General features: G+C 36.0%; 3 protein-coding genes, 1 long non-coding RNA gene and 1 pseudogene across 7 annotated transcripts; 2 read left to right on the top strand and 3 right to left on the bottom strand.

The window, feature by feature from the left end:
• Positions 1–2: 2 nt before the first annotated feature.
• LOC109096339 (potassium/sodium hyperpolarization-activated cyclic nucleotide-gated channel 3-like) lies at positions 3–2,725 on the bottom strand. Its single transcript, XM_019109964.2, has 6 exons — positions 1,903–2,725; positions 1,466–1,652; positions 1,285–1,389; positions 1,055–1,192; positions 742–903; positions 3–139 (listed from the first exon to the last, which is right to left on the bottom strand). The coding sequence occupies exons 1-6, from the start codon at positions 2,082–2,084 to the stop codon at positions 14–16; spliced, it is 900 nt and encodes a 299-aa protein (XP_018965509.1). The 5' UTR covers positions 2,085–2,725; the 3' UTR covers positions 3–13.
• A 1,181-nt stretch (positions 2,726–3,906) lies between these two features.
• LOC122146103 lies at positions 3,907–5,239 on the bottom strand. The gene is made up of 2 exons (XR_006160788.1): positions 5,184–5,239; positions 3,907–5,078 (listed from the first exon to the last, which is right to left on the bottom strand). It is a non-coding gene; the product is annotated as an uncharacterized LOC122146103 (long non-coding RNA).
• LOC109096780 (cytochrome c oxidase copper chaperone-like) lies at positions 4,954–6,484 on the top strand. 2 transcript variants are annotated; one of them, XM_019110432.2, is made up of 3 exons: positions 4,954–5,081; positions 5,660–5,777; positions 6,272–6,484. In XM_019110432.2, the coding sequence occupies exons 1-2, from the start codon at positions 4,963–4,965 to the stop codon at positions 5,742–5,744; spliced, it is 204 nt and encodes a 67-aa protein (XP_018965977.1). In that variant the 5' UTR covers positions 4,954–4,962; the 3' UTR covers positions 5,745–5,777; positions 6,272–6,484. The 2 variants fall into 2 exon arrangements, with proteins under 2 accessions (XP_018965977.1, XP_042619437.1); XM_042763503.1 differs by lacking the exon at positions 6,272–6,484 and adding an exon at positions 5,854–6,139.
• A 2,077-nt stretch (positions 6,485–8,561) lies between these two features.
• Positions 8,562–14,075, top strand: LOC109097105 (popeye domain-containing 2-like). 3 transcript variants are annotated; one of them, XM_042763501.1, is made up of 4 exons: positions 8,562–9,542; positions 10,652–10,760; positions 10,922–11,477; positions 13,937–14,073. In XM_042763501.1, exons 1-3 carry the CDS (start codon positions 9,046–9,048, stop codon positions 11,426–11,428), a joined length of 1,113 nt encoding a protein of 370 aa, XP_042619435.1. In that variant the 5' UTR covers positions 8,562–9,045; the 3' UTR covers positions 11,429–11,477; positions 13,937–14,073. The 3 variants fall into 3 exon arrangements, with proteins under 3 accessions (XP_042619435.1, XP_042619436.1, XP_018966324.2); XM_042763502.1 differs by having other exon boundaries at positions 8,563–9,542; positions 10,922–11,336; positions 13,937–14,075; XM_019110779.2 differs by lacking the exon at positions 13,937–14,073 and having other exon boundaries at positions 8,563–9,542; positions 10,922–11,655.
• Positions 14,076–14,610: 535 nt separating this feature from the next.
• On the bottom strand, positions 14,611–21,133 carry LOC109048777 (annotated as a pseudogene).
• Between the last annotated feature and the right edge of the window lie 271 nt (positions 21,134–21,404).

Below are 21,404 nucleotides of genomic sequence, written 5' to 3'. Positions count from 1 at the left end.
ATTGAATGTTTTTCTAAATCAGCTGATCAAAAGTATACTCCTTGCTTGTGGGTGTTTCAGAGGAACCGTATGATATTGCAGTCATATGAGAGAGGGCCCGAAAGACTCCAAAAGAGTACTTCTCTCCCACTGTGGCATTCTGATAAATTACACAACACAAAGTGTTGACATTAATACTTTATTTATATACATTAAAACCATAAAATAAATTACACACTCTCTACAAAACACTCTCAGAAAAAAAGGTACAAAAGTTGTCAACAGGGTGCTAAAGTTTGAAAAAGTACACTTTTGTATTTTACTTACCCCTAAAGCATGCATATTGGTACCTTAAAGATACATATTAGTTCCTAAAGTTTACATATTAGTTCCTATTTGGTACACATTAGTACATTTTGAAAGGGTACCACACCAGTGACAGCTTTTGTACCTTTTTTCTGATTCTAATTGGTTAATCGCAGTATCACAGATCAGACTCGCTCAGTTAATAATAATAGCAGTGAAAATGACCTCAGAGGACTTTAGTACTATTATTTCTGTAATATTGTTACATTGTTCATAGAATAATATACAAGATGTCAGACTACTCTCTAAAAAAGCCATATTAAAATGTTCATGACTGTATAAAATATTATTAATTTCCATGGTATTTCCAGGCCTTGCAAGTACAGTTTCAAATGTAGTGATATTTCCATAAATGTGGGAACGCTGTTTATGTGAATATGCTGCTCAGACACTTACCATTAGATTCTCTCTTCTAACCCAGCAGTCTGAGGGAAACTCTTCAAGCATAGGCACAAAATACTGAATACAGCCATTCCAGTGGCACAGCAGAAAAATCATCATAAATAACGACAAGATTCTTAGGAACACCCTCACCACCTCCAAGTTGGCATTTGAAACCTATATGATCAGAGATTCAATGAAAAAAATCAAAAGCATTATTCAAAGAAATAAAAACATTTTCTGAATGATGACTTATAAAACATGATATTCAGTGTTGTCTCATAAAAGATAAGGCTAGTTTCACATGTTCAAGCAATTCATTACTTACTCTCTCCACCTCATTGAAAAACCGAACAAGTCTTGACACACGCAGCAGGCGGACAAGACTGAGGATTCTCACAAACATCAAGATGCGCATCATTTTGCCTGCTCTGGATGAGGGAGAGTCACTGTGGTATTGCAGGTCCTGTCATGACAAGGGCACAAAACACATGTTTTCCATTTAGAGCTATGCAATTTCAATACAGCCAAAAGATTTTGCAGAAAGTGGCACATTACCGCAATAAGTAGTATGTAACCAACTGGGAATGCTGCTATCATATCAGGTATAAACCAGCTTTTTAAATAGTGTTGTCGAATGCTTTTCAAATCCAGAATGGCTCCCTGTATAACACACAGAAAGATTAATTGGAGAAGTTTTAGCAATTTGATATTTGTAACGTCTAGGGCTATTCCTTACCTCACTGTCCTCACTAATGATCCCCATGCGAAAGTTAAGCCCCACGTCAATCAGGAACAGAGTGTCCGAGAACACGTTAAAACCCTCCCAACCTACTCCACTGTTCCCATCAAGAAAGGCAATCTCCATTGGAATGCCAATTAGATTCAGAAATGTTATGGCCACCATACACATTATATAATAACTCCTGCAAAAATAAGGACAAGAGTTGCAAGATGGCATTTTTGCATGACTCATTTCAAAACTAATATTTTTTTTTCTATTTTATTTTATAACATTTATTTTGTTTTAAGATTTATTCAATTTTAGTACATTTATATTTATATATTATTTTATTTATTATTTTTATTTAAAAAGTCTAAAATAAAATAAAATGTAAAAAAATAAATAATTACACTACTAAGTAAAAACACGAGGACAGGTTAAGTGTACAGTACCTTAAACGACTGAAGGGATGGATGACCAACACGCCTTCCTCTTTCTGTCTAATGCACTCCTTCTCCACAGCCACCTCACTGCCGTAGACATACAGCGAGCATCTGTTCAGCTGTGGCAGGAGTAGGTTTTTCCACCTGCTCCAACAGAAGCGCCTGTGATTCTCAGGTGCGAGATGCTGCATTTCCAGGCCCTGACTAAGCACTGTGATCACCGAAACACCTCTAACATTTCTCGCCGTGCCTCTCTGACAACTTTATTTCTGGACTTTCTTTTATGCTGACCATTTCATCCACTTTTCTTCATCGTCTTCACGCTTGCTCTCCTGTTTTTTTCTCTCTCTCTCTCTCTCTCTCTCTCTCTCTCTCTCTCTCTCTCTCATGCGCACACATGCACAGGCGCAGAGTAATTTTCCATCACAGTTTTCTGGCTCGGTCCAGAATGGGGAAGGAGATAAGTTCCAGAATTTCCATTCTTCCCCCTCCGTCAAACTAACTATTGTCTCATCAACTATTCAGTATCTCTGCCTCGCGCTCACATCAGCTCAGCTCATCTGGACTGCGGGGCGGTTCTTTCACACAAGGTGGTTTTGAATATCACAGCTATTGTTATCTGAACTAGACAGATGGTTCTGATAGAACCGTACCCAAGCCTGACAATGGGAGGTGATAGAATTACTTACGCTCTTATTGTGCATAAATGACTGTACTGATATGACAGAGATCCTTTCTAATGAACACACCAGAGTGCACAGATAATCTTGCTATTTCAGAAAGAGACAGAATACAGGTAGGCCTATCTATTTTTGCAGGCCTTTTGCAGGTTTAACTTTTAGATTTCTTAGGTACGGCTGTGAAACTGGTCTGTGTTTTCGCTGTGGATGTGTTTACATAAACAGACACCTGCAGTTTACCACATCACAATGGTGGAGCTCACTAGATCTCCAGTAAACTGAATACAGTATTGTGTTGCATTGGCAGCCTATGTTTATGAGAGTCACTACAGTGTTGAATTTCAAAGTGGTATTCAAGTAATGCAACGGGTCACTGATTATTCTCAGAAGACAACAAACACCTAAACTGCATCCATTCATTGTAATCTACATATCACATTGCATTCAGTTATAAATTGGGTGACTGAATTCATTAAAACATGACTAGTCACTGGTTTTATTAACAAGCCTGTCTGTGAAGCTTCTGTCTAGTTAAAATACTAAATGATGCTTCCATGCAACAATTTCATCTGTGAAACTTTAAAATAAAAAAACAAGAACGTTATATTAATAAAAAAAGTCACACTTATAAGTATTATTATATTAATAACCAATTGCCAATACTTAAAACTCATAAAATCATATATTTATTTTTTATAACTATATATGTACTATATATATATATATATATGTGTGTGTGTGTGTGTGTGTGTGTGTACATCTGTTTACATGCTTGACAAATCATGTGTAATTAATCAGACACAGCACTTTCTGAATTCATGTTTGAGGTACAGTATGGCTGTTTAATTTATGTTGTAGAAAAAAATCTTCAAAGTCAACTTTTGGCAAACTTCTAAATTAAGCACAACATAAAAAAAGATCAAAAATATACTAAAAACCTAGTAGAAACGCCTGAGGGAATCCATGCTGAGTTGGCGTTCTGTGTTGGCCTACGAATCGACGTCATTACTGAAAAGTTCTATTTTTGCTGCTCATAGCATGCTGAACGTAGCAGAAAATGCAGAGAAAATGCAATATAAACATTTATCAACACAATATTTTGCAATATAAGCTGTTACCCAAGTATGTGTCAGACTTGATGCAAGTTGCACACTCAGTGACAGGCATTTGGGGGTTTGGGTTCTGTTTCAGGTAGACTGATTATCATTTTCACATTTATTCCTCTCCTTATGTAAATTAGATTTAAATGAAAATAAAAAGCTCAGAAAGCTCACTTACAATAACCAATAATACTTTTTAAATGTATGTTGATCGTCTAAGGAAACACACAATGTAATCCTGAAATCACTTTATTTTCTGTACAGAGACGTAACTGTTACACATTAGAAGCAAGGTCTACATGAAAGCTATATGTGCCCATGTTTCCACTTATGTACAGAATGCAAAACAGATCTAAGGTCTAGTGTCTTTTGAGCAGTTTGTGAAAAACATAAGCCAATGTAGTTGTTCTGAATAAACAGAGCAACAATCTTAGATGGATTACACCTATAATTCTCACAAAAAAATATCATCTTCAGTATCGAAGTCATCCATGAAGTAAGCTGAATCAGTATGAACATATTTTCTTTTGTAAGCTGCATGAATGAAAAGTAGTTTGCCTGCAAAATATTGTTTATAATACTCTTCTGACACAAATTAGAAATATGATTGTAATTACAATTCTATTAAAATATGTATTAAAATTAATTCACTGAAAAGTTAGCTAATAATAAAAAAATATTATAATAATGAAAACAATATTAATAAACCTAGACTTTTAAATGACTTTTATTCTGTACAAGACTTTTATTGTGTTTTATTGTTCGTCATGTTGCTTTGCTCTGATTTTAAATCGAATCGCGTTTCATTTAACTTTAGCCATTAAACTGTGTGTGAATGTAAATCATATTTAGTTAATAAATGGCTGTAGCTTAGTTGTTAATTTAATTGTTTTTTTATTTAAATGTACTGACCCGGAAGCTACGAGACACTTCCGCTGTTTGACAGTAGCAGGCTGTGTAAGGAAGGACACACGTGAGCACACCGGTCTCTACAGAACATAGCGTGAGTACAAGTTTGTTAGAGACATGTTTTTATTTTATTACCTGACAGCACGATTTAAATATTTCTTACATCCGATAAGACACAGCATCTTTGACAGCGAGGTGTAACAGCTAACGTTAGTATTACAACACACAGCAGAGGACATGATGTAACTAGTAATATGGTGGCTAGTTTGCGGCACACTGCTGGCTGTTCAAAATGTTATGTTGAAACGGAAGTTTAGAGTTGATAAATAATATGTCCCCTGCTTGTTTTTTTTTTCTTCAGACAGCGTTTGAAAGAGGAAATGTCGAGCCTGTCAGCAGCCAGTGTGGAGGCTTCAGCAGCAACAGAGGGGGCGGAGCAGAAGAAACCTCTGAAACCATGCTGTGCGTGTCCCGAGACCAAAAAAGCACGAGATGCCTGGTGAGAAGACTTTTAACTATTAGTTAACTTCTGCTTTAAAGAGATACTTTACCTGAAAGTTCAGCCATTATTTACAGAATTATTTCTTGTGTTGTCCCAAACCTGCATGAATTTATTTCAGGGATCTCCAACCCTGCTCCAACACACCTGTCTGGAATTAGTAGCCCTGAAAGATTAGCCCCTTGATTAGCTGCTTCAGGTGTGTTTGATTGGGGTTGGAGGTGAAATCTGTAGGACAGTAGCTCTCCAGGAGCAGGGCTGGAGACCCCTGATTTATTTAGTGAAGCACAAAAAAAGTTTTAAAGAACTTCACTGCTCAGTATTTTACTTTAAATAAAAGGGAAGTGAGATTTTCACACTTTCAAAAGGATGCACGTCCCCATAAAAGTAGTTTATATTATTTGTACAGTACTTGGACTAGTGGTTGTATTGGCACAGGAGCAGTTTCTCCTTGTGTGTGCCATCAGACTGGTTTGGAGCAATATCAGGGTGAATAAATAACTTTAATTTTATTTTTGGGTAAACTCTTCCTATACATTTTAGCAAGATGTCATGACACACTGTTGTTTTCATTGCAGCATAATTGAAAAGGGAGAAGAAAGCTGCACAGACCTCATCGAAGCGCACAAGGAATGCATGAGGGCACTTGGCTTTAAGATATAAAAGCACCATCATTATCATCAGATTGAGTGAATGGTAAGTGTCAACAATGACCAGTCTCTTACAAAGAATATCCTTGGTGATATTTCTCAGATTTATTTTCCACATCTAGGCCACCACAATCTTGAATTTTGGTATCTATGCTCTGCGAATTGAATCGAAAGGAATACCCCAGAATTGTCATTTTCACTTCCTCGTTTCTTCTACATGACTGACTTTCTTTTGTGGAATCATTAATAGCAAAAAGCGAAGCTGTTCTCTTCCATAAAATAAAAGTGAATGGTGAATTTTGGATCTTGACAGCCCCTGACCCTCATGTTGTTTTATGAAATGGTGCAGCTCGGATATTCTGCTAAAATTCTCCATTAGTAAATAATGCTAGAACTTCCATATTTGAACTCCCTTTAAATATATTTAAATATATCCTTTAAGTACAAAAAAACCTGTATCTTATGTTTTGAGGACATTTTTGTTTGTTTAAAGAATCATTTATAATGTTTTTTTTAATTGTCTTTTCTTTCTTTTTGTAGTGTGTGACAACCTGTGTGAAATGGAACCTGGTGTGCTCTTTTATTTAAACTTTTACACTGCAGGGAAGATTCTTTGGGGCTGAATTTATTCCTCTGATGGAAATGTTGTCTGTCTTTTATTTTTCTTTCTTATGTCTTTCTTTTTATTTTATTTTCTTTCTTATGTGATTTGTGTACATTTATGGTCAATAAAGATCCTATGCAAGAGGTTTACCATTCTTTTCTTGTGTCTTCACTTCTTGTTTGTACGCAATAAGCAGAGATTCTTATAACAAGGCTGGCCTTTTCTTTTTACAGCCTATTTTAAATTAGTCAGTCTAATCAATATGCATCACATGCTTGATTTGCTTATTTTATCACATATTAAATTATATATATACATAAGTTGTGTGTGTCACTCAACACCATGAAGGCCAAGCGGTTTTATGCAAACAGAATATTCCTCCAAGCTTCTCACTCGGCTCACTTTTGAATTCCCTGTACCAGCATTTGGCTGGTGACAGCTGCACTTAACTATGCATGCAGGCCTAAAATAGAGCTGCTGCTTCCAGCACACTCTAATCTGAGGTCTACTCGCAGAAGTGCTTTTATTCTGTATCCACACCTGGTGTGAAGCCAGTGAATACAATTCAGAATTTGCATTTTCTCCGAATGATTTCACAAAGTTCACAAGTATAGTTTGTCACTGATACAAACACAAGAACAGATTGCTTATTTAGCTTATTTCGGTATTCCTGCTTATAATAATCATATAAATATGGGCAATATTGATGTTTAATTAATTAAATACCGACATATGCACAACATATGCAAATGCATAAATTATATTTTTCATATATTAAATGTGTAAATATTTTTATTCTGTCATTCAAACTGCTTTCATGGTGCTTGACTACAATGAGAGTGTGCACAGTATGTGAGTGAGAACATTTCAGCATGCCTTTCTTGCAGGGCACATGTCAAACTGACAACTCTGAATGGCAACTTTAACACTCTCTTATCATCTATAAAAGCTAGTTAAGCTGCACAAGATATCCAGTTATGTTTCCATCTATATAAACTGTCATGATCAAGAGGTAAAACAAATGAATCTATTAATCACACCACAAAACCATTTGTTATTCCAATGTAATTCAGTAGTGCATTTTATTTATGCTAAAATACCAGAAATCACCTCCTTCACTATATCACTGCACAGCTCCTGCAATGCGTTGTTATTTTTGTTGCATAGTTCCCACTATTTTGGGATGTCTTAAAAAAAAAAAAAAATGCAGTTAATGATGTTCTTTATCTTTTGTTGATTTTGCTTGATGTAATTGATTTAAACCAGCACAATTTGGAAAGCCTTTGTCATTAAATGACATAAATTTTCCTTAAAAGTTGTTTTATTTTTTTTTTTTTTTTGATTGATGTAGGTAATTAAGAAATTACGAAATATTTTTTTTTTATTTCTGGATCAAAAGTAAACAAAGTCCTTTTTCAAATTCTTAATCAAGTATATAACCTTCTGCAGAAATTTTAAGGCTTTAGTTTGGTTTCGATCATAACAATTGGTCATTTTGTGATGAACAGATTGAAAAAGTGAGCATTTATTTAAACAAATGTACATAACTGTACATAAATATGTACATAAATTCGTCAGTTTCTCTGAATTAACAGAATAATATGTGCTCTCTGGTGTATTTATACAAGATGGAACATGCGTAACTTAATTCTATAATTATTATTCTTGGAAATGTCTTTTTTACATAAGAACAGATTCCTGAAAACATCCAAATTTCTTTATTCTTGTACGAATGGCATACTGAATTAGTGTTATAAAATAAGTTAATTACCATTTTTCTTTAATATTTTGATATTAATGGAGTAACAAAAGCAATGGCCACTCAAGAACATGATGTATTGTAAATATGTTATCATGCAATGCCATTTAGCATTTTACACTTTGACAACAAAGCAATAATAATATTCTCATAACTTATGCTTAAATAATAAAAGAAACAGAATTCACTCACTCCTGCACTCCACTGCAATGTAGCAGTTGGATTAACTACCAACAACTGCTGGGCCACGTGAAACTACAAAAAGAAATGGCCAGGGAGGGAGAGGTAAACAGTGTTATATGACCTCCCCTGTTATTTTATCTGTCTCAGATTCTCTAAAAATGCCCCCCATAGCCTAGGATCCTCCTCCCCTCAAACACCATTAGAAGAGCTGGAGTACAAATTGTCTGTTTGACTGTGAGAAAACGAGTGTTGGTGACATCTGGCAGAGCTTCGTACCAGACGTCAGTGAAAGCTTCTCTCCTTGTCACTTGTTATCATAATCACTCAGCCTGGCCATCATTGTGTTATGTTAAGTAGCGAGTCTGCTTTCTGTCTGTTGCTCTTTCTTCCTTGCGTTTCAATTCCAAACATGGTTATCCTTCTCAGGCTCTCTATCCCCGCCTCTCCAACTCCATGTTTCCAGCAGTCCAGTGTAGGACAGGGAGCAGAAGCAGAGACAGTATAGTGCTGATATTGTCAAATTGAAAAGGGAAAGTGGGTGTCAATGGAACGGAATTATGAAGCTTCTTTCATTCCAAATATTTTTGGCAGTAAGAGGTGTATTGGCTGTTAGAGGCTGAGGGGAACAATATATACATATATGACATTAATTTTATATTTTTAACATACCTTGGGCTTATGAACCTCTACTTTTTCCAACAAGGTATTTGATGACACTTTTTTTTTTAATTCAGTTTCCACTGAATTGAAGACCACGGAGCCAAAAACATGAATAGTGACGACCCTACCTCGATTGACTCTATAATTTACAATCACACACTCTGCAATGGATGGACCAACAGCTCCGAAGGTGCCATCTACCATCTGGGTAACACCATTCTTTTTTTGGGCTATATGGGTGGTAGTGGAGCATATGGGGCTCTGTACATCTTGAGCTTTTTGACTCCCGCTTTCCTCTGTCTGGCTCTGTGGGGCTGGTTGACACTGTGTGGCCTTGATGTCTTCCTCTGGAATTTGCTGCTGATGCTGCAGTGTTTGGCCCAGGTGTGTCATCTGATTTTTCGGCTGATGCAGGATGGTTTAGCTAATGAGGAGCTTTCTGCGCTTTACACAGCGGTCTATCTACCTCTGGATGTACCTGTGCAGGTGTTCAAAGAGATCACAGCTGCCAGCAAGAGCAAAGTGCTCTCTCTAGCGGCTGAGGAGACGTATGCTGTCGAGGGGAAGACGCCCATTGACCAGTTGTCTTTTCTTCTTTCTGGCAGGTGAGAAACAGAATGTTTGGCAGAGTTTTAGACTCTCATACAGTTCTCTGGATTAGTGATTGATTTTGAACTGGTACTCTTAACACTATCATTACTGTGAACACACACTTTTTCCTAAAGGTGACTAATCTGAATGTTTGCAGGTACTCCCAAGGCTGGATTCTCATTTGTATACAGTAATAATTAACATGAAAATCTTAATGGGGCGGGGGTGTTGGGTGGGGGGGATTCCTATCTAATGATTAATAGTAGTAGTAGTAGTAGTAGTAGTAGTAGTAGTAAGACATAATAAATAAGACATTATTATATACAATATTAGTTTTTTTTAAGTTATATTTATAGGTTTTTTATGCCTTTAATGGACAGTGGAAAGGTGAGAGAAAAGCATTGGGAAGAGAGAGGGGAGCAGGATCTGCAAAGGACCTTGAGGCAGGAATCGAACTCGGGTTGCCGTGAGCACAGTTGCACTATATGTCGACACACTGTCTAACCACAAGGCCATTTGCACCGACGGTTATATAAAATATTTTAATTTAACTACAATGCTTAAAAAACACTTTTGTACACCCAATCATGTTGAATAAGAAAAAACAAAAGAAAAAATGAAAAACCCTGCAGACCTCATGACTGTGTCAAGGTCAATAAGTCTCTTAAAATATAAGATTATTTGACCTTTTATGAATAGCAAGGATAGGTCAAGTTGTGAAATGTCATGGGGTGAAACTTCCCCAAAACATAATATTTTTGAATGAATAATTTACGATATTTATCTTGAAAAATGTTTTAAACTTTTTTTGAAAATGATTATAAAGATGTGTACTGTTTTTTGAGGTAATTTTTTTTTATACTTTGTACTTAAACCAAATTAAATTTTTAGTCATTAAATTTAAAGTTGTGATAAAACAGAAGTAGCGATGGATCTTTTTATCTGTTTTGTAATGTATATCCTAATGTAATATTTTAGCATTTAGAGTGAATTTTTATTTCATGCCTCTTAAAAAAGGGACAAATGTTATTCAGATCCATATGAAACCAACATGAATACAAAAAGTACATTTCTAAGAATTTAGTAGGCTATGTGTTTCAAACCAGATCTTTTGCCTTTACAGGATTAGAGTGTCCTTAGAAGGTCAGTTTCTCCATTATATCTTCCCTCACCAGTTTCTTGATTCTCCAGAATGGGAGTCTCTAAGACCAACAGAGGAAGGGAACTTCCAGGTATGATAAATACAGTTTTTTTTTTTATAATTAGTGCCAATGTGATCAAGTACATCATGGCAAAATCTTTTAGTCTGTGCCATTGAGCAAAATTATTCAATGTTCATACAACCATGAAATATACCATGCCCTTAAACTTCCCATGACCCCTTTGACCTCAGGTGACACTAACCGCAGAGACGGACTGCTATTACATCTCTTGGCGAAGACGTCGGCTTTATCTTCTGCTGTCTAAGGATCGTTACATTGCCCGACTTTTCTCAGTCATGCTCAGAAGCGACATTGCTGACAAACTGTACTCGCTAAATGACAAGCTGTTTGCCAAGAGTGGTGTGCGTCTTGATATCCGTCTGCCCAGTCTCTACCATGTCCTTGCCCCTTCGCCACAGGGCAGTGAGGGTGGCAGTGCTAGTTCACCGACCAGCAGGAGCCAAGGAGATGCTACAGTCATGACGGGTGATCCAGAACCGTCTAACCATGGCTCAGATGCAAGAAACATCCATCCGGACCAGGGAAAGACCCCGGTGTCTAAATCTCCACACCAGCTCTGGCCCTCAGACACAGAGATGCCCTCTGGTGAGGATTCAACCAGCTTGGTTCTGGAGGACTTTGTTGATATGACAGGCTCTCTAATGGACTATGGGAATGAGAGAGATTATTTGAAGTAAAGTTTGGGGTGTTGACGCTAACACACTGGGACACTTCTTAAATCACAATGTAAGTACACAAGTAAGGATTGACAGGGGGGTCGGTATACACGGGGCTGGTTTGCATGAAAAGGCACAACTGCACTAACTGGACACTGAACTGCACAAACAATGACTGATTAAAGGGGTCATATGAAGTTGCTAAAAAGAACATTATTTTGTGTATTTGGTGTAATGAAATATGTTCATGTGGTTTAAGGTTCAAAAAACACATTATTTTCCACATAATGTACATTATTGTTTCTCCTCTATGCCCCGCCTTTCTGAAATGCGTTGATTTTTACAAAGCTCATTGTTTTGAAAAGCAAGGTGTGCTGTGATTGGCCAGCTATCCAGTGCGTTGTGATTGGCTGACTGCCTCAAGCGTGTGACAGAAATGTTACACCACTTACCATACTGTGATGCTGTGTACAGGTGCGACGAGACAAAACCAGTAAAACCCATCACAAATGAGGCATTTGTTGTATCCAGTGGGGACATACTGTAATTACTGATTATAATGACTTATACTGTCTTTTTACACGTTGTGTTGCATTATGCCACCTAAACATAAAACCATGTCTGCATTTGTGATAGGAGAAATGACAACAAGTGCTACTCTACACTCCTTAAAACTTGTTTAAAGAATTAGCCACTGATGATTCAAATATAAAAAACGTAATTACAGTCTGTGAGTCAGAATAGCCGGTATTGTAGTCTACTCTTCCAGGATCAGGACACAGTCCACCATAAAATGCGTTGCACACATCTGCGAGCAGAGGCCGGCTAGAGAGCTGCAACCACATGTGACGACCCCGGGCTGGACTCTGCTTCGTCCACGGTGAAAGCTGATCCGGCGATCCACAGCACATGTGACGACCCACAGATTGGGCTGATGACTCATGCTCTTGTGGCAGGCAAAAAGTAGTTTCGCTTTCACAGTGAAACACACAGACATTTCGCTTTCACAATGAAACACACAGCATCTCTACAACATGGCGGTGTGGCAACAAAAATACTACAGTGAAAATCAAAGTAAAGCCTTCTTTCTTTGCGTGAACATTTTTGAGGTATTATTTTTATGTTGGCAGACTTATCTCTTAACTTTTATAAATAATATCTCTTTGGGTTTGAGACTTTAGTCTTTACAACTTTACAGATCTTCTTTATGCACCAAGAGCTTGTAACACTCCAAAGAGAAAGGAAAAGTTGAAATGGCATCATATGACCCCTTTAAGAGAATGCAGAGTGATGAATGTGCATGATGAATTGTTTTAGTTTATGGTTCTTTTTGAACTGGAAAATATATTTATGGTTTTACTGTCATCTGATAAATTCATATGCAAGGAAGGAATGTCAATAGTTAATATAATTATATTGCATATATATATCATAATTATTTAAAAAAAAATAATATGCTAAAAGAATATTGTTTTAATATGAATTTATTTTTATTAAATGTATTATGATTATATTGATAATATTGTTTATATATATATATATATATATATATATATATATATATATATATATATATAAAATAATAATTATATTAATTTTACATTAATTTTAGCCTTGTAATAATAATATAGTAATAATAACTAGTCTGTGTATGTGTATATATATATATATATACATACATATATATACATACACACACACACACACAAATATTATCAATATAATTGAATCTTATTTCATTTTAATATATTACATTTTTTCATTATTACATTTTAAATGTAGGCTACTAGGCTAATTATTATATTCATGCTATTGATTTAAAATGTACTTCATTACTTTGTAGGCGTTATTATTATTAATATATTCATACTATTCATTAATGATTTAATGCTATTAATATTATTTCTACATTGATTAGTGTATGGGGTTCTGTAATAACTACACTATCTTTAACACAAACAAATACAACACAAAGTCAATGGTATACCCTCATTTAACACACATGTCCATTCTGGTAAGAGGAAAGGGCTTCCTTGGGTGAGAGATAAGTTTTATATAGTGCATGGTAGTGGAGTTATGTTCAGCGTTTCTGTCCTAGGATATTTTTTGACAGAAGTTTCTATGCTTAGGAGAAGGCTGGTTTCATTTTACTTCATACACATGAAAGGGTTTGGGACATCCAGGGATCCAAACATACCAAGTCTGTTTATCCAGCACTCCTCCCTCTTGAAATACATGGCTTTGCCAACAAGGGCCAGATTGCACTTTGTAGGGTACTGGATATTGGGACAGTTTTGGGAGGAGGAGGGTTCCGCTGTCATTTGAGACATGACCTTCACACCCTAGTTTCTAAAGGAATGAGATGTTCAGATCATACAGCCTGTGCTACAGTAAACAATGTGAAAACTACACTGATGGATAAAAACATGCCTCTAGATGTGATTGTATTGTGTTGAAATTAGTTATGGGATTTAGTCCAGTGTTCTTAATGACATTTTAATGTGTCACCTTTTTCCATACATCTAACAGAGAATGATACTCCACGAAGACTTCGATTCCAAAGAGGATGTGCCCCACTGGCCCCTACTGACACCCCAAAGCTCTAAGAATGGTTTCAGCACTATAAAGACCATAACATCTGAACCATTACTCCACTGAATCACCATCCAATCAGTTACCCCTCATACAAATGAAGACAACATTTACACCGAACAGTAAAAGATTCATTAAATGTCCTTTTGTTTAGGACAATGACAGGACAAAAGAAGATCAATTTTTATTTGTACTAGCATGTGCTTAGTAGTTAAATATATTTGGAATAATTGAGACAGGATGTTTATGGTAAAAACAAAATTTTAACAGCATTTCAGGGACTAGACAATTAGATTTAATGACAAAAGTGTGTGCTTCATTATAATAGGAAGTTAGTAAATGCTTCAGCAACATCTTCTGTATACGGACCATATTATGAAAATATTTTCATAGGGCCAATTGTTAAGTGCTGGGTTCAAAATGTAATTCATAAGATTTCAAAGCAGAGAAGACAAATTTATCTAGCAGAGTTTAAGCATTTCAGTCCGCTTATATCCTATTTATATCTTTGTTGCCAAGCTTTAATGCCTCCCAACCAAAGTATTAGTGTGTGACCTTCACTTGAATTTCACTAATTTAAGACTTTAAAAGCTGGTTAATGTATAAGGCGATTTTGTGTGTTTTTTTTTTAATTTTATTAATTTGTTTTTAATTTTTTTTTTATTTAGCACACCTGTACAAAGACATGTGACCATGGTACTCCACGTCCAATATTAATGTTCTTCACACATAATGGATCCAGCCCTCTGCAAATTGAACAGAAATAAAGTATTATTAATTACAGTGTTACATGGGACATGCACTTTTTATGTCCAAATCAAAATATAGTGTAATGTGTGCTCAGAAAGAGCAAATCGTCGCCTTGGAATTATAAGGTTCTATCTGAAATTTTTGACAAAATGGAGTTATTCACATTCTTATTCTGTGACAACTTATTTACATCATGTGATGTTTCTTTTGTAAGCCGTGTACATCTTGGGCATTAAAAAAAAAAAAAAAAAAAAAAAAGGGTTCCTAAGTACCTAAGTCTATGGAATGCAAAAACTATGAAGCTCAGTATCTTAAAATTGCTTATAATTCCAAGGAGGCAAAATATTAAGACTGCATTTACCTGGTTTGAGGAATTTCAGAGATGCAGATATAGTCAAAATGAATATCTCCTTGTCTGTAGAATCGTGCTCCTGTGTTTTTCACCTGCACTGAATCAATTTTACACAATTGCTCGGGGTGAGCAGTCACCTTTTTATACACCATTTCATCTGTATTTCTGAAATACAGATGTACAAATGTATTCACACATGATTCAGACAGTTAAAGGAGTAAACCTGCAATACAGGAACACAGGCTATGGCTCATTAGTTATGATTTGCTGAAAATATAATACATACAGTTTGAGTTTTAGCTCTGTCTCAGGGTGTCCCACGGTGATCAGTGTGAGCTGAACAATTCCACTAAGATGTGATGTGCTGAAAAAGAGTAGAAGGGCATGAGAGGGATTATTTGGCTGTATTTTTCATGAACATAACACATTTATACACTATTACACATAGCAGTACACAAAATATATTTTTTGGGGGGCATGACTATACTGTTCAAAATTTTGGGGTCAAGTTTTTTCATGTTTTTAAAAGAAGTCTCTTACGCTCGCCTGCATTTTTTAAAAAATCAAATATATAGGAAAAAGTAACATTGTGAAATATTATTACCACTTTAAATAACCATTTTCAGCAGCCATTACTCCAGTCTTTCATGTCACATCATTCTAATATACTGATTTGTTGCTCAAGAAGCTACTCTTATCAAGATTTAAAACAGCTGTGTTGCTTAATATTTTTGTAGAAACGTGCAGAAACAGTTTCAGTTTTTTTTTCAGGTTTCTTTCATGCATATAAAGTTCAAAAGAACCGTATTTATTTGAATTTTTTTTTTTTAATAATGCTAAAGTCTTTATTGCTGCCTTATCCTTAATAAAAAGCTGTTAATAGAAAAGATGTTAATACCTGCAGTATCTGCGAAAGTGGAATTGTGATAAATGACAATATGCACAAAGTCATACACACCACAATAAGGAGCCGTAGCAGTGGTCAGGAGATAGACCTTCTCTTGATTTGGCAGGGGAGTCGCTGTTATCCCACTGTTCTTTAACAAGCCTGAAATACAGACACACAGAAAAAGACAGTGAAGGAGCACACCTGGACATCAAAGGCTTGTGTCATACATCACCTGAAACAATGTTATTCTTTTGTTACATAATCAGCCTCAAGTGATACATTGTCCAGTTGGAGCAAGCCATAATGTATACAAAAGAAATTTAAGCCTGATTAAGCACCTAAATGAACTAGAACATCAGGGTCATAACCATCCAAGATTAGATTAGCATGCAAAACCCCTCAGAATTATTATTCAGTCCTTGAGATTGAGGACATGTGTTAAATGTAACCATCCAAAAAGAGAGAGAGAAAAAAAACACAAACATTCTCTTAAGTGTCAATTACAAATGTGAAGATCAAGATTACTTTATTTAGAAAATTTCCACAGTATGTTCTGGTTTTAGCAATTAATTTCAAAAGCAAGAGGAAAAAAAGTTTATTTGTTAATACTTTGGTACAATTAAATATAGGACTACATTTTTTTTTACACTATTTGCGTTCATAAACAGACAAAGATGTTCCTTTAAAAGACACTTTATAAAAAGATTTTCTTTTCATTCTGCTTGTTCATCATTACCTATTTGTGGGCATGTGCCATTGAAGGGACCCTCGCAGGTGATGCTTTTTTCTGCCAAGAATTCCTCATAGCTGGAGCAGGGAAAACCAATAAACGAACAGGAGCGGTTGAGGGCACTCATGTAGATGTGCAGTGCCCTCATGTGGTCACAAATGACATAACCATACACTGGAAAGTAGATAAAAACCGACAGATCCTCAGCATCAAGCTACAGTACATTTAATGTACATTTAATTTAGCTTAATGTCTCAGCGTTTGGTCAGCTTTTGTTGTCCACTTACTTGAAGCAAACTTTGAACTTGCGCAACCTGATTGGTCCGTTCCACCATTTAAGAAGTCCACATGCCCAACAGGAATAGATATACCAAAAACTGGCAAAAGTACTTTTATATTCAGTCCAGTTGTGCACAAATAACCTATACTTCGACCGACAATAGCACCAGTGGCATACTTATATGAACTCTTGTGGTTAGATAATAAATCAAGATATATCTGTCATGAAATGTGTCCTGTTCAATATTAGAATGTTCTTAAATTAATTTAGGTAATTTCAGGCAAAGGACTGATTCACTCTTACAGTCAGAGTCAGTATGAATGGCCTCAACAAATAAAGCATCAGATGAATCCAGACGATCAAATGGATCAGCGCTCTTGAACATTGGGCCTGCTGGGTCCAGACCTGAGGGCACAAAACTTAGATATGTCCTGTATTATACTAAATTATTCATATTTATACACTTTTAGGGTTCCAAATAAATCTTAAATGCTTCAAATTGTCAAATAAGATCTTGTTTTCTCACCAAGGCTATGCGGCATAATTTCTCATTGTTTATTTGGAGTGCTCTTGCAGCCTCTGCTTTTGTCAGAAAGCCTTATTCAGTGTCAGGGCTCACACAATTTCAAAATCCCTGGTAGACCTTTGGGCAGGCATCCTTCAGATTTTGGTAGCCCAAAATGAATTTAACTAACCAAAATAAAAAAGGAGACTGGCTGATCTTCACTGCGGACAAATCAGCATGATCAAAAACCTTAGTGATTGTATTTTTTCCTTCAAATAACAAGTCAAGAGAGAAGGAGTGCAATGGATCAAAAACTCATGGCTCGGATCATATTACAGATTTAAGGTCACAGATCGGATAATTTTTCTGATGAGCAAAAAATGGTTCTTTATCATTTAAAGAACACTACTTTTTTGATACCAGAGAAAAAAAAACTAGTAGGATATAGGGATGTAACGATTCAGTCAACTTACGATGCGATACAATTCACGTTACTGATTTCACGATAAGATTAGATAATACACATTCATATAAACCTCCGCCCCCAAATGTATCGTGAAAATCTATTTTGCTTTTTTTCTTCTAATTTTATAGATTTTTTTTCTTGACAAAATATATTATGAACATAAAAATTAACACGACATATTGTGAGCATAAGAATTAACATGAATATCAAAATGTCTATGTAATAATTTATTTTTATTGTTTATTGATTTTTTTGTATAAATTTAAATGTTTTATGATATTTGCTAAATATATATTGAATATATAATATATTACTTATGTGCACTTTTGCTTTAATAACAGGTTTTGAAGATTTTGAAACCTATTTTCAATATGATCTTACTTTTTAAATTAATGCATTTTAGCCATTTTATTAAAATATTACCTGTAATTCAACCCAGCTTGCCTATAAATAGGGTCCCAACAAATCCAGACACATGTGCTCCAAGACTCACACCAATGAAATGGAAAGATTCCAGTGTGCTTCCATATTTCTACAAAGGACACAACAAAAATGTACTTTTATTATTCTTGTACTTTCTATGCGTTTACTGTGATGCATTTTCTGTGTACTGATCATTGTGAACAATTTTATGTTTATTACTTCTAGCATATGGATACTGCTCTAAAAAGACAGACTTTAGTATTCAGTGGTCAAGTGTTTTATTATGGATTCTGTAACACTTGAACATAACCAAAACATTGAGGCTTTTACCGTAAGCTTATTAATAAGCACTGAAATCTGCACTGCCACCTCCTTGTAGTTCTCTACCACCAGGTTATAAGCAAAGGAGGCTATATAGACCCAGTCGACCACCAGAACATTCATGTCCTCTTCCTGCAGTAGAGCCTTGGCTAAGCCACTTACCCAGGAAGGCTTACTGCCCAGAGCCCTAAAAAACAAAAAAACAAAAACAAAAATAGTATATCAAAGAAACATCTGTGTACAATCTCATTCAAAAGGATTGCTTTCTTATTATAAAATGCTAATGATTAAATGTTTTACCTGTATCCGTGAACTATGACTTTGGTGGGGAGTGATAAGTTGAAATAAGGCGTGTGTTTCTGGGTATGGTTGAGGCAGTCCTGTGTGAAGAGGCTGGCACAGTCTGCATTATTTCGTGTAAGAAGAATGTACTGAACCTTGAGCTTGGTGCCCAGTCTGTATTCCAGCCAAGTGGGGTTGTTGAAGTCAGCACACTTCTTACAGGATGCTTCCTCATTGCCTGTAAAATTGTATGCATGGAATTCATGAGTATGCAACGTCAAAATTTAGGATTTTAATCTGTAATTGGTAGCTTCACTGGATTTACCAGACACTGCTGCCACCAGATGTGTAAGTTTGAGTTTGTAAAGTTGAATTTGTAAAGTAAAATATTATATATTAAATAATAAAGATGGTACGGTTATTTTCAAAAGCTGAATATTTTGGAAATGAACTTTGGAATTAGGGCTGCACGATTAATCGCATGCATTTGTCATGCGTGTCTCATCAGTAAAGCCGGTTCCGTGATTAGCGGTAAATGTCTGTCACCTGTTTTCAAACTGGAGCGGCAGTTAATACACAGAGCCGTAGTTCACTGACAAGCTACGCAATATTCTGTTCATAATTGAGATTAATCGCATTCGATTATGAACACGATATTGCGTAGCTTGTCAGTGAACTACGGCTCTGTGTATGAACTCCCGGTTCATTTGAAAACAGGTGACGGATATTTACCGCTAATCACGGAACCAGCTTTACTGATGAGACACGCATGACAATTGTATGCGATTAATCGTGCAGCCCTATTTGGAATGTGAATACAAATTTAAAAAAATATGTTAAATTGCAGACACCAAAAAATGCAAGCACTGATAAAGCAATGCAATTTTTATTTTGATAAGAGCAATTCAACATGCTTTTTTTGTATCAGCTGTATTTGTTTTAAAGAGGTCAGATTGTCTCTGGTTCAGTTTAATTTAATTTAAAGTGCCCCTATTATGGATGTTTGAAAATTACCATTCATGCAGTGTGTAACACAGCAGTGAATGAAAACATCCTGCAAAGTTTTAAATCTAAAAGTGCACCGTGTATAAAGTTATTGTCTTTCAAAAGAAAGAGTCGACTCTGAGTCATGTCTCCGAGCTGTTTCAAGTTGATGTCAACATGAAACATTAGCATATTTATGCCAGCCCACTTGTTATGTGCGCAGACATGGGAAAACTTGAACCTCCCCTCCCTCAAACACAGTAGCGGATTCCTGTGTGGAGTATACTCTGCACTGTGAGGGTAAATCCGTTAGGGTACAGTCAGGGTATGTTGAAAAACTCCCAAATCATTTTCTCCTCCAACTTCAAAATCCTAAATTGCTGCAGAAGTGAATGTGCAAGGAGGGTGAAACACTTTACACACACACACACACACACACAAAGGTGAAAACAACGATGTAGGATGTTTAATGTTTCTCTTTCTCCAAATAAACAAAAACTGCAGATCATTTGAATTCAGGTGGTGTATTTACCCAATAGCACAGCCACAATTAAATATTTATTCTTTGAGATATTCAACTAAACTGAACTTACCCACAGCAGAGGTGACACACATTGACAAACATACAAAAGCCTTGATCCATTTCCAAGCCATGTCTTGATCAAAATGATGAAATCTGCTGAGTGAGATGTTTCTGCTGGTTAGATACTTGTTTGGGTGAAAAATCATTCTTTCCCTTTCTGCATCCTTTCAATGCATTTTGTTCCTGTTTTTCAACTAGTTGCTCAAGAAGCCTGGAATCAACTTAATATCCAGCCACAATCTGTTACACAATGCCTAGTTCTGAGAAAAAAATGCTACAATATCTGATTAAGTGAGATAAATGGCTTTTCCTTTCATTTCTGGTGTGCGGTTATAAACCATGTCAGCATGAGAGACATTAATTCCCAGCATCCATCCTGTGATAGGCTAACTTGTGTAGCTAGTGGAGACTCTTTGTAGGTTTGGACTACAACAATGAAAAACAAATGATCTGTCCACTGGTCTGCAGCTGGTTGTGATCCTATTACCTCAAAGATGAAATGTTTGATTATTGTTTGTCCAGAGCAGTGGTTTCCAACCCTGCTCCTGGAGAGCTACTGTCCTACAGATTTCAGCTCCAACCCCAATCAAACACACCTGAACCAGCTAATCAAGGTCTTCAGGGCTACTTGATAATTACAGACAGGTGTGTTGGAGCAGGGTTGGAACTGAAGTCTGCAGGACAGTAGCTCTCCTAGAGCAGGGTTGTAGATCCCTGGTCCAGAGACAGGACTCTGGCCTCTTTGGTACAGTGTTGAGCCAAATCTCTCAGAAGAGTTTTGCTAGATTGAAGTGAAATTAACACAATCAGCTGGCCTTACTTAAAGACATAATTATCATC

This window comes from Cyprinus carpio, chromosome A9 (genome assembly GCF_018340385.1).
Source record: "Cyprinus carpio isolate SPL01 chromosome A9, ASM1834038v1, whole genome shotgun sequence".
NCBI lineage: Eukaryota > Metazoa > Chordata > Actinopteri > Cypriniformes > Cyprinidae > Cyprinus > Cyprinus carpio.
Note: the sequence above shows the minus strand (reverse complement) of the source record. Positions and strands in the feature narration are given on the sequence as shown.